We start from the raw sequence: 11898 nt of genomic DNA on the forward strand, positions 1-11898 counted from the left end.
GTGTGATGAGCTGGCCCACGCACAGTGCTGATGCACGCAAGGAGTGCCATGCCACGCAGGGGTGTCTCCCGCGTAGGGGAGCCCCACGTGCAAGGAGTGCGCCCGTAAGGAGAGCCGCCCAGAGCGAAAGAAAGTGCAGCCTGCCCAGGAGTGGCGCCGCACACACGGAGAGCTGACATAACAAGATGATGCAACAAAAAGAGACAGAAACCCGGTGCCACTGACAAGAATACAAGTGGACATAGAAGAACACACAGTGAATGGACACAGAGAGCAGACAACTGGGGGCGGCGGGGGGGGGGGGGGGAGGGGGGGGGGAGGTATTAAAAAAAAAAAGAGCAGGGAGAGAAGCAAAGAAAGCAAACCCAGGCAAAGACGCAGGATTTAGAAACAAAGCACATGCAGGTCTGGCTAGTACCGGGCTGCAGCCGGAGCGTCCCCAAAGCTTTGAACCCGGAAGCGGGAACCTGAGCCAGGCAACAGCACTGCTCCGCTAGAGACGAGAGGCGACACTGCCCTCACCTCCCTGACTAACCCTGACAGTAACCTGGGGTCAAATCCCGGGGCCATTGCTGACACTGGCAGGGCTCAGGGAGGGCGACGGCTGCCCCTGGAGGGCTGCTGGGAGGAGGATGGTCAGCCCACGCCTGGCACGGCTGGGAATTGCAAGGTGGCTGCTGCAGGCCTGGGTTTGCACCCCGGCGGTGGGCGTGAGCAAGCCCCGCTGAGACCCATGGCGAGAGGGGAGGGACATGGGGAGGTGCGCGGAGGGTGAGCAGGGCCGCCTACCTGGGTCAGCAGAGCTGAGCGCACACCGCGGAGCCCGGGAGCCGTTCCCGGGGTGGGGGGGGGGTGGCCGTTCCTGGGAGGGGACAGAGGGGGCGGCTAGGACGGCCGGGTGGTGAGGAGGTGTGCGGCAGGAACGTGGACAGAGGACAGGGCCAGGCCAAAGACCCCGTGGGGTCCCACCGGCTCAGCCCCGTGCTGCTGAGCCCAGGTAGACAGGACCGGGTGTGGCAGAGCGGGGCCTGGGCGCCCCCAGGGAAGCACAGGGTCACCCCTCCCTACTCAGGGAAGCTGGGCAGGTCTGCGAAGGGCGCCCAGCACTGCACCCACCAAGTCCAGAGGCACAGCAGGGCCAGGGGCCAGCGCCCGCCCGATCCTTGGCACCTGGACCCCAAGTGCGGTGACAGGAGTCAGAGGACGGCGGGAGGACGCTGGGGGTGGGGCTGCCGTGGCGAATCCATCGGCACCAGCAGCACCGCGCCGGGCCCTGCCTCTGCCCTCACAGTCCTGCGGGCTGGCCCCGCACTCCTGACCAACCACACCTCCCCGCTCCCCGCTCCCACCCCAGTGGGCCCTCTGCCAGACCCCGGCAATCGCCACCCAACCAACAACCTCCCTCCTGCGGCTCCTGCCCGCTCACCCCGGGTCCCTCTCGGCAGCCAGGCAGACCTCTGCAAGTGCACATCAGCCACCAGCCCCCAGGGCGCAAGGCCTCCCGAGTCCCACGGGGGCTCGGCTTCCCAGCTTGAAGACACTCAGGTGTGGCACTGGGCAAGTAAGCCCAGGACAGCAGGTGGTGGGGCCAGGTTTCCCCTGGCGCCCCGCGAGATACAGATAAGCCAGGGGAGGGGACTGCAAGAGCCACACGGTATGGATTAGAGCAGAGACATGGGTGTGGACTCACGTAGGACTAGTCAGGGGTGCGGCGTGCACAGGGGTTGGTGGACACGCACGTCCCCCCGCCGTCAGTGGAGAGGGCCGAGAAGCAGGGACGCCCCAGCAGCTCTGAGCACACCTGGCGCCCAGGACCTTGATTTCTAATCCCAGTCTCCAACAGAAGGAAGCAGGGCTCCTGGGAGAAATGGCTCGTTCTAGGACTCAAGCAGGAAAGGTACACGATGCCCCTTGTAGTTCCAGAAAGTAAGGACATGCCCACTTAAATTAAGGCTTAAACAAACAAAATTGTAAAACCCTGCAGCAATGGGCTGTGTCTAAAGGTCACGGGTCAACTGCAGGAGCTCCCAGTGGCCAAATCCAGAACAGTGTAGCAAGAAAACAAAGCAGGCCTGGATTCTAATCCAAAGTGCACACGCGATATCCAGGCCTCTCCATCCCCTCCTGCTTTCGCTGCTCCCTGGAACTTTCCCCACCTGGTAAACTCTCTACGGTAATCATTATGTTCCTCTCCGACCTCCCCAAATGGAATACAAGCTCCAGGAGAGGGACCTGCAGTTCCTAGAACACAGCCTGGCTCATTAAATAGTTGTGGCCTGAGGGAAGAAAAGGGAAGGATGAACAGCCTGCGGGGTCTGTGAATAGTAACCACAGCCTCCTCATCAGCCCCACCGGGTCCAATTTTGCCCTGAGCAACCCCACGGCCCGGGACACCTCCACCATCCTCCAGTAGTGGTGGGAAGGTTTCCTTGGCCAGGGGTTGGGTCAGGGCCGCCCAGAGCCCCGAGATGCCCCTGCAGCCACAAATTCACAGCCAAGTGCCAACCTCTCCATGCGCCCAGTGGGGCTGGAAGCCGCCCGAGGGTGGGCCTCGGTCCCATTCACGTCTGAGTCAACAGGTGAGTGCCCGGCTCGTTGCCAGCCCCGTGGGGACCAGGAACCAGCGCGGGCTGCTTGCTGCAAGACGGTTAATGACAGCCGCCAGGTGGCGGGGAGCGCCTGCACCTCCTCCGCCTCTCCGCTCTCCTCCCGCCTACCCACCCTAGCACCTCTCGGTGCCAGGACTCTGCCCTCGGGCCTTGGTAACCCCACTGAGGCTCGGGTGGCTCGTGAGTGGAGCTGGACGCGTGGGATTGTGTAAACACCATTCCCTCTCTCACCAGTCACTAAAATAAATGTGGCATCAACAATTATCGTTAGGGCATGTCAAAGAGTACCCAAGCCCAATTAGGCTTCTATTTATGCTTTTCCAACCAGCCCACACGCACATAGGTCGAATTCTCGGAGAATGGGCACCCTCCCAGCGGAGTCAGCAGTGTGCCCTCCAGAAGGAGACAGAGCTCAGGGAAGGTGGCTGGACTGGGAAAACAGGCAGCCAGGGCACCCCCATGGGGAAATTCCTATGCAGCCTGGAGGCAGGAAGGAAACTGCAGCCCTGGGGGATACCAGCCCCGCCCAGCAAAAGCCCCTGGCTTTGCCTCCAGAGAAGCCACGACAGACCCCCAATGCCTCGAGTGGCAGGCGGCATCCAACCCTGTACTTGACCATCTCATTTACTCGAGCCACCCAGGGAGGCAGGAGTCTCCGAAGGCCATGTTCAACAGGTGGGGAAACCGAGGCATGGGGAGGTTAACTGGCTTGACCCGGCTCTCTGGGCTGGACACCTGTGGCAGTGGGGTGGAGGCTGGGAGTCTGACGCCACAAGCGCAGCTGCTGCCCTACTTCCGGGTAGGACCTCCCCGGTCTGCAGCCCCCAGGTGCTCAGCTGCCAGCCCTGCAACCCGCAGGTGAGTCCCCCCTGACGTGGACAGGTGGCTGCCACCTGCAGCCAGGGCTGGAGGAGGTTACAGACAGCCTGGAATCTCAGTATCTGGAGATGGAGTGGGGGTGCCTCTGTCCCCCAGCTCCTAATGCCTGGAAATGGGGGTGGGAGGGCGCATTTGTCCTTGAGTTCCCAGTACCTGGGGATGGGAGGTCACCTCTGTCCCCAAGATCACAGGACCTCGAGATGGGGATGGGCATTTGTTCTTGAGCTCCCAGTGCCTGAAGGTGGAGGACACATTTGTCTCCAAGTTCCCACTTCCCAGAGATGGGGGGGAGGGGTGTTTGCACACCTATTTCCGAGCGCCCAGTGCTTGGAGCTGGGATGGAGCATACCTGTCACTGAGCTCCTGCCTGGTGACAGGAGAGGGCACCTCTGTCCCTGAGCCCCAGGACCTGAAGATGGGGGAGACAGCACTTCTCTTCCCGAGCACCCAGTGCCTGGAGATGGGGGTGCACACTGGCCCCCAATCTCCCAGGGCTGGGGCTCTGCCTCTTTTCGGTTTAGCCCTCGGGCCCCGGAGCTGGTCTGGAGACGGGCCCTAAGCCCCTGTCCATGTGCCCAGTCCCAGCTCCCACCCAGAGGGGGGCACCTGCTGGAAGTGCCTGGCCCTTCACTCCAGGTGCCAGGGGCACGGGCTGGAGAGCACTCCACACACCAGGGGGCCCTCGGCAGCCCAGGCCCCCAGGCCCCAGCCCCTTCCCCTGCCCCACCCCGTGAGGATGGGGGTTCCTCTCCGGCTCACTGCACTCCGGGTTGCTTTGCCCTGAAGCCCACCCAAGCCTGCACCTCACCAACAACCAGGGCAGGCAGGCCCCTTGCCCAGGGCTCTTTACTGTGCATGTTTCAGGGGCCCTTTACGACCCCCTCCACCTGGGAGGTGACTCACCTGTCAGGGCACAGGTGGGAAAATGCAGGTCTGGGGCCTTAAGTTGTGAAGCCAGCGAGGGGCCAAGGACCCGAAAGCCTGAGCTCCCCCTCCCCCAGCTGCCATGGGTGGAGCACAATGGCGCAAAGCTGCCCAAGGACCACAGGGCCCCCCAAGCAGACTTTCTGCTGGTGCCTCCAAAGTCCACACCTGCCCGAAGGGCAGTGCCAGGCTCGGCTCTAATGCCTGGCCGCAGCCCCATTGGGGGCACTATGGCTACCCCCACCCCACGGGTGACGACGCTTAAGCATGGAGAGTAAAGTGGCTTGTCCAAGGACACCCCGCCGGCGCGTGGGGCAGGATTCCACCAGGCAGCCTCCAGCGACATCTGATAGTAACCCTTGAACGAGGGGCCCGCTTGAGGTTGGGCAGGGCTGGGTGCAGACGGGGCCCCAGCCCCGCCTCGTCCACCGGGGTGCTTACCACCCGCAGACCCCGAGGCCCTGCCCGCCCCCCCTCCCCACCCACCTTGCTCTTTTCCTGCTGAAACTCGATCTGGATGCTGGTCAGCTTGGCCCGCAGCTCCTCGTTGGCCATCTGCACCGCGTCCGCCTCCATGTCGGGCTTCTCGCCCTTGCCGCGGCCCTTCTTGGACATGCTTCCTCGAGGGTGGAGGGGCGCAGGTCCTGCGGCGCTCGCCCGCCAGCGGCAGGCGCGGCTCCCTGCGCCACGGTGCTACCTGCTACCCGGAGGCGCAGGCCTCAGCTCGCTCCTCCGCGGAAACCACCATCACCGGGGGGCCTGGGAAGAGGGGAAGCCGAGTGAGCGGGGAGAGGCAGGCGGAGGCCTCCCTCCCCGAGCGCGACACCTGCGTCAGCTGCCAAATGTCCCGCCATTCACGGGGCACACCTAGGACTTCGCAAACTTGGGAGTGCCTCGGGACGGCTGGGAGCTGAAGACACCCTGCCCCGACCCCACCCCCAGAGAAGCCGATTTGCATTTCTAACAAGCGCCCAGGTGATGCGGAAGCTGCGGGTCCACAGATCACACCTGGAGCAGCCCTGGGTGCGTCTGCCTCCTAAGCCACCTGAAGAAGGCAGTCTGCCAACCTCAGGGTGCCTCAGGCACCTGGGGTGCTTGTTGTCAAAGGCAGATCCCTAGGCCTGGCCCCGGCACACAAAGCATGGGGGGGGGAGCGGGAGGGGTATGTGGGTGCCAGGGAATCTGCATTTCCCATCAGCACTCCCAGGTGCCTCTGGAGCAGGGACTGAGCATGGAGCTTTGGGAAACCGGCTGGCAGACTTCCGTAGGTCAGGGTTCCCACTCCCCTGCCCCCGGATGAACACGGGCTGTGCGCTGTCAGCTCCGCACCCGGCGCAGGCATTAGGCCAGGCTGGAAGAAGCAATGAAGGTTCCTGAGGAAGGTGACCGCTAAGTAGTAGTTGTCTCTGTGCCAGGGCCCGAGCAGGTCACCCGGCAGGCAGGAGTCCTGGAAAGCGAGCGGTCCGGCCGTGGCTCCCGGGCCTCTGGGGGATTCTCACACCTTCAGTTTGGTCTGATTGTCCTCAAAAACCATGGGGGTGGCAAAGCCAAAGCCCCTCGAAACCAGCCCAGTGCTGGCAGCAAGAACTCACGGGGCACCCGCTGTAGACGACACACCTGTGCTGCCTCTTGCTTCATCAGCTCCTCCGGCTAGGTGATGCCCAGCATTACAGCTGTGCAAGCAGGCACGGAGGTGGAGCACCAGTGACAGCCACACCCCCAGTAAGAGGCAGAGTCAGGAGTTGAACCCGGGACTGCCTGCTTTAGGAAACCCGGACCCCAAAAGGGACTTGTCCAAAGTTGCACCAGGTGGTGGTGACGGTCCCTAAACCCCCAAACTTCCCCACTCCAATTCCAGGGCACACAGCGCCTTCCCGAGAGCTCAGAAAGGAGGCGGCTGCCCAAAGGGCCAGGGGGCTTCAGAGAGGACGGGGGGCTTCACCCCCGGTGCAGAGGAGGAAGTGGGAGTGAGCAGTTGGCACCTGACCACTGGCATCACAGTAAGGGGGTGCTGACCCCGACACCAGGGGAAGGCTTTGGGGGTGCCCGCCAAGCCGGGGCTCTTCCCCATGGGCCGTCCCTGGGGCAGTAGCGTGGACTGCGGCTGCTGGTTGAGAAGGCACAGCAAGGCTGCACCCAGCCGCACCCAGCCGGGGACGCCAGAGCCCGCCTCCCTTCCACGTGCCACTGCCCTAATGCTCTTAATCTCAAAAATCTGGCTCGTCATCAAAACATGTCCCAGGTGAGTAGCAAAGTCAGTGTGGGAGGGACGAGTCAGGGCGGTGACAAAAAGACAAACCTCTTTAGCCTAGAAGAGGTCATTAAATGGGGCACGAGCGTCCAGGCTGGCAAAGGACAAGTGCCCCGAGCCACGCACTTCTCGCCAAGATCTCAACTCTGCCGTCACCGGCCTCGCCGTTTAGAATCAGAGCCCGTGCCCCCTCCCTCGCCGTCCTGCCTTTTCGTCCACGGCACTTACGCCTCCTGGCACTCCCTCCACAGGCCTCTCCTGATTATTGTGTGTCGGTCCCCACTGGAACCTCAGCTTCCGGAGGACAAGGGGTTTGATCTGCTTTGTTCCCCCGACGCATGCCCCCTCTCCAGGGCCTAGGACAGAGCCTGGCCCACAGCAAGCACTCAGGAAGACCCCTCACCTGCAGGAGGCTGGCACTCCCTGTCCCCGGACCCGGCCAAGCCAGCCCCTCCTGAGCGGGAGGGACTGGGCTTTTCTCAGGCTAGCCCCGCAGATTCCTAGACGGCCCTGATTACTCCTTCCGTTCCCACCACAAGCGCAAGTCCTGCAGTGACGTAAACAACCTAGGGCAGGTGGACGTCTGCGCCCCAGAAAACACAAGCTCTTCATCTTACTCCGCGTCCCGTGGGTGTGAGCCACTGTGAAACAGGCCCTTTGGAGGGTGTTATCTTCAGTTACCGGGCAGCCAACTGAGGCAGGGTGGGCCCTGAGCCATTCCGCTGGAGGCTTAGCAGGCAGAGCCCAGAAGTCACAGAGGCGATAAAGGAAGTGTGGCAGAGACACAAGCCGAGGACTGCCGAGGACGGCCGGCAGCCGGGGCCAGAATGCAGCAGGTTTTCAGGAGGAAGCCAGCCTAGCCCAGAGCTGGACTTTGGACTTCTGACCTCAACGCCATGAGCCAAAAATTCCTGCTGTTTAAGCCAACCCACTGTGTCACAGCTGCCTGGCAAACCGGGACAGAGCCAAGTCTTCAGAGACAGACGAGTCTGGATTGAAGCCGTGGCCACCCCAGGACCCCAGTGCTGGGCCCCCGTCTTAGCTGCCCTGAACGTCCACTCCCCACGTGTCCAGTGGACACTGCCGTCAAGGCGGAGTGGCCCCTGCTTCCTCTCAAACGCTTCTTCCACCCTCTCTCCCTCACTCCTGCGCCCCCACAGTGACTTCCTGGCTTTCCCCAAACCATGAAACACACTGCCATGTCAGAGCCTCTGCCCCTGCTGGCCCCTCTCTCTGGAAAGTTCTTCCCCCAGTTATCTCTTGCTCTCTCATTCCTTCAGATATCTGCTCCAATGTCAGCTCTTCAGAAACTACTGCCTTCTATAAAATACTAATTTTAGCAATATATGATATTTACAGATGCATATGTATTTGCAAAATATACTGTGTATCGTGAGACTGTTCTAGCTGACTTAAGAGTAACTCGCTGGCGCTCACAGCAGCCCTCAGGGGCAGTGCACTGTTGCCCCACCTCCCAGAGAGGAAGTGCTGCTACCCCGGGAAGGGCTCAGCAGGAAGCGGGCGAGCCAGGCCTGACCCCTCCTTCCTTGGCTCCAAGTCCTTTCCCTCATTACCATGCCACACTGCCGCTAGAGGCCCATCTCCAGTCCCTTTTCCCCCGTCCTCTGCCATGTTATTGTTTGCATATGACTAAGTATATATTTACTTATTTTGTGTCCGTCTCCCCTGCACCAGGATGTAAGCTGCAAATGGTCCGGCCTTGGTCTGGCGTGTTCCTTGCTGTATCCCCTGTGCCTACAACAGAGCCCAGCCCGTTCGAGGCGCTTTATCAATATTTGCTGCCTGAGTGAGGGAATGAATGAATGGCTGAGGGGTCACAGCAAACATCTAAGTGGCATTTATTATGTGCCGAGGCCTGGGACAGGAGCTGGGGCACATGTAATCTATCTACACAGTACCTGAAGAGGTAGGTAGAGTTATTAGGCCATTCTTAGATGAGAGAATCGAGGCACAGAGAGGTTAAGGAAGCTGCCTAAGGTCACACAGGTAGAAGTGGTGGTGCTGGGATTATATCTCCTGGAGGGAGAATGCAGAGGGAGAAGAGAACAAGGTAACATGTGAACCTGAAGGTAACCTTGAAGCTGAGCAGAAGAGATGAAATTGTCAAGGGGGACCCTAAACAAGAAGCTTCATAGAAAGGGGAAAAGGGACAACCAGGGGAGCTAAGAAGAAAAAGATTCTGGAAGGAAGGCGTCAACAGTGTGGACAATTACCAAGAGCACAGATGAGGACCAGAAACTGGACACTGGATTCAGCAGCATGGAGTCCAAGGAAATGGGTATGGGAGTCAGGAGCCAAACTGGGCAGACTCAGAAGGGCTGCTGGGAGAGAGAGAGGGATGCTGGGAGACAGAGAGGGCTGCTGGGAAACAGACAGGGATGCTGGGAGACAGAAGGATGCTGGGAGACAGAGAGGGATGCTGGGAGATAGAGAGGGATGCTGGAAGACAGGGTTGCTGGGAGACAGGGATACTAGGAGACAGACAGGGATGCTGGGAGACAGAGAGGGATGCTGAGAGACAGAATGGGACACTGGGAGACAGACAGGAATGCTGAGAGAAGGAAATGGATGAAGATTTGTCATCGCCAGAGCTGGAGATGCTCAGCGATTGAGAAGGAGAGTGGAGAGTGGCCTGCCGGCCCGGAGGGCCCAGGATATCTGTCTGTCTTGACCTGCCAGCGCTGCAATGACAGACACCACGCAGCGGGTTGGCATAAATGACAGGAGTTTCTGTCTCACGTTCTGGAGGCTGGAAGTCCCTCATCAAGGTGCCGGCAGGGCTGGCTTCCTCCCGGAGTCCGTGGCTTCCCGGCACCTCCGTCCCGTGCGCGCTCGCCCTGGCTCCTGCACCTGCTCCTCCAGCCGCGACTGCCTGCTGGCCTGTCCCGGCTTTGGGCTGCCACTGACCGCCTGCGCGCAAACCCCCTCTGCTTAAAAGCACTTAGTCCTCCGCCGAGGCCCACCCCGAGTCAGTTCAGCCTCATCTAAATAAGATCTTTGAAAATCCTATTCACCAATGAGTCCGTGCCTTGATTAATAACAGCATCGTCAAAGGCCTATTGACAAACGGGTGCCCACCCACAGGCCGGGATTAGGAACCGGCATGTGCTTGTGTGGGGTGTGATTCAATCCCAATACTGTCCCAACAAGAAAATCCGGAAGGCCGTGAGGGAGGCCAGTGACACTCCTCTGGAGCAGGGCAGAGCGATGTGCTCAGCAGGACGTGAAGGACTATGCAGGGCAAGCAACAGCCCACCGGTCCACTCCAGAAAGGTCCATGCAGATCATATGCACGCCATTTGCTTGGCCTTGACTGCTAAGAGCTTAATACATAATTCATCCACTAGCTGCCCTGACCAGCCCATTTTGGTAAGACAGCAGGGCTCAGCAGGACTCTGCTTATGAAATGCACCCCCCCACGCCCTGAACAAACAGGAAGCACCCTTCAGAAATAACCCCCAAAAAAGGAAGTTTTCTCCTCTATCGCAGCCTTTGACCCAATGGTGCCACTTCTAGGAATGCATTTTAGGAACTAATCAGAGGTATAGCAACCGACATAAACCCCTGTACGTTCACGCTAACAACACAATGCTCAGCAGCCGGGGGTGGGTTAGGTAAATTATGTCAAAGCAGCAAACTCAGCATGGAGAACTGTTAAAAGTCATAAACAGTGGAACAAGCAGGGTAAAAAAAAAAAATACATATACATACAGATATATATAAAATTTATGATCCCAACTTTGCGAAAACTATATACACATTTGTTCATTTTTTCACTTGGTCACAAATATTTATTGAGCATCTGTGATGTGCCTGGCCCTGTACTGGAGCTGGGGGTGCAGTGGGGAGGACCAGTCACCTGCAAAATGCTAACTGCGATGACCCAGGCATTGGAATTAGAAGCGATGTTGATTTTCTTCTTATCCTCTTCTAGAAAAACCAAGATTCCTTTAAGGTGCAAGTACTACCCTAGATAGAAAATGATGCAATGTGTGTTTTGTTTTTGCAAGAAAAGCAAGCAAGTTTCAGAAAAAGGTCTGGACCCAGCTGGGAAGGACCCAAGAAAAAAGATAAAGAGAAAGAAAACGGGCCCCGTGCCCAGGAACGGTCCAGCCAGCAGCCTCACGCCGGAGCTGAGGGTCACGGCAGGTGCAATCAGAGGGCACTTCCGCTGGATGCAGACGTGCTCCCCATGAAGACAGAACACAGGCCAACACCCCCAGTCCCCCACAGAAGACAGCTGCCCTTCCACAGGACAGGCTTGTCACTCAAGCCGAGGGCAGCCACTCCAGAGCAAGGCCAGCCTGGCCTGGAGTCCCAGGTCCCTGGCTGCGGGGTTCTGGCCAAAGCCCTGAACTTCTCGGACACTCAGCTGCCTCATCCGTTGAATGGGGACAATGCCACCAGTGTCACAAGGCCTTATAAGGAATATCTCTGTAATCAGTATCCAAAGCCCAGCAAAGACACACTCGAAGACAAAAGAAAACTGACTTCTTTAGCCGAAGCAATGTCAGCCTCCTGGTGATTTCCACAAGGGTCAGATTACTGGCCTCAGGGCCACGTGTGCTGGGACTGGGCACTGCTCAAAGCTATGATATCCAGGCTCACGTGCCATGGGGCATCACTGGCACAGCTTCTCAGCGGCCCCAGGTACAACCTGAAGGCCCGTTTCCATCCCCAGCATCCCTTCTCAGGACACTTGTGATGGTTAAGTTCATGTGTCAACCTGGCCAGGTGATGGTGCCCAGTTGTTTGGTCAAGACAGCACTGATCCGATGGTAACTGTGAGGGTATTTTCTAGATGGATTTCATCTACAGCCAGTTGACTGCATCTACAGCTGATTGCATCTACATCAGCAGAGGAGACGACCTCAGCAAGGAGGGGAGTTTCCTCACCCGATCAGTTGGAGGCCTCAGAGCAAGAATTGAGGATGTCGGCAGTCACAAAGAATTTCTAGACACTTCAGGCAGCTTCTTCTGGGGAATTCAAAGCCACCTTCATTGGCGCTTCCAGCTTGTGGCCTACCCCATGGGACGTGGCCTTGCGTGAGCCAATGCCTACAATCTCTTAGATTAGACAGATATAGATAGGTAGATGCCCTGCCGGCTGTTTCTCTGGAGAACCCTGATGGACACTCCGCTGAAGCTGCAGGAAGCATGAGTCATGGAAGATGGCCGCCCAGCAGACAAGGCACATGGGCCTCCAGGAGGCAA

The 11898-nt window shown here is 59.1% G+C and overlaps 1 protein-coding gene across 1 annotated transcript in view; it reads right to left on the reverse strand.

Moving 5' to 3' along the window:
- JAKMIP1 (janus kinase and microtubule interacting protein 1) overlaps window positions 1-9588 on the reverse strand; it is a 97041-nt gene extending 87453 nt beyond the window's left edge. The window contains exons 1-2 of the mRNA XM_071217400.1: window positions 7067-9588; window positions 4899-5171 (exon numbers count right to left, since the gene is read on the reverse strand). Of these exons, the coding sequence (XP_071073501.1) occupies window positions 4899-5027 (129 nt within the window). The 5' untranslated portion in view covers window positions 5028-5171; window positions 7067-9588. The remainder of the gene's footprint in view (window positions 1-4898; window positions 5172-7066) is intronic.
- Window positions 9589-11898: the final 2310 nt, after the last annotated feature.

This window comes from Dasypus novemcinctus, chromosome 1 (genome assembly GCF_030445035.2).
Source record: "Dasypus novemcinctus isolate mDasNov1 chromosome 1, mDasNov1.1.hap2, whole genome shotgun sequence".
Taxonomy (NCBI): Eukaryota; Metazoa; Chordata; class Mammalia; order Cingulata; family Dasypodidae; genus Dasypus; species Dasypus novemcinctus.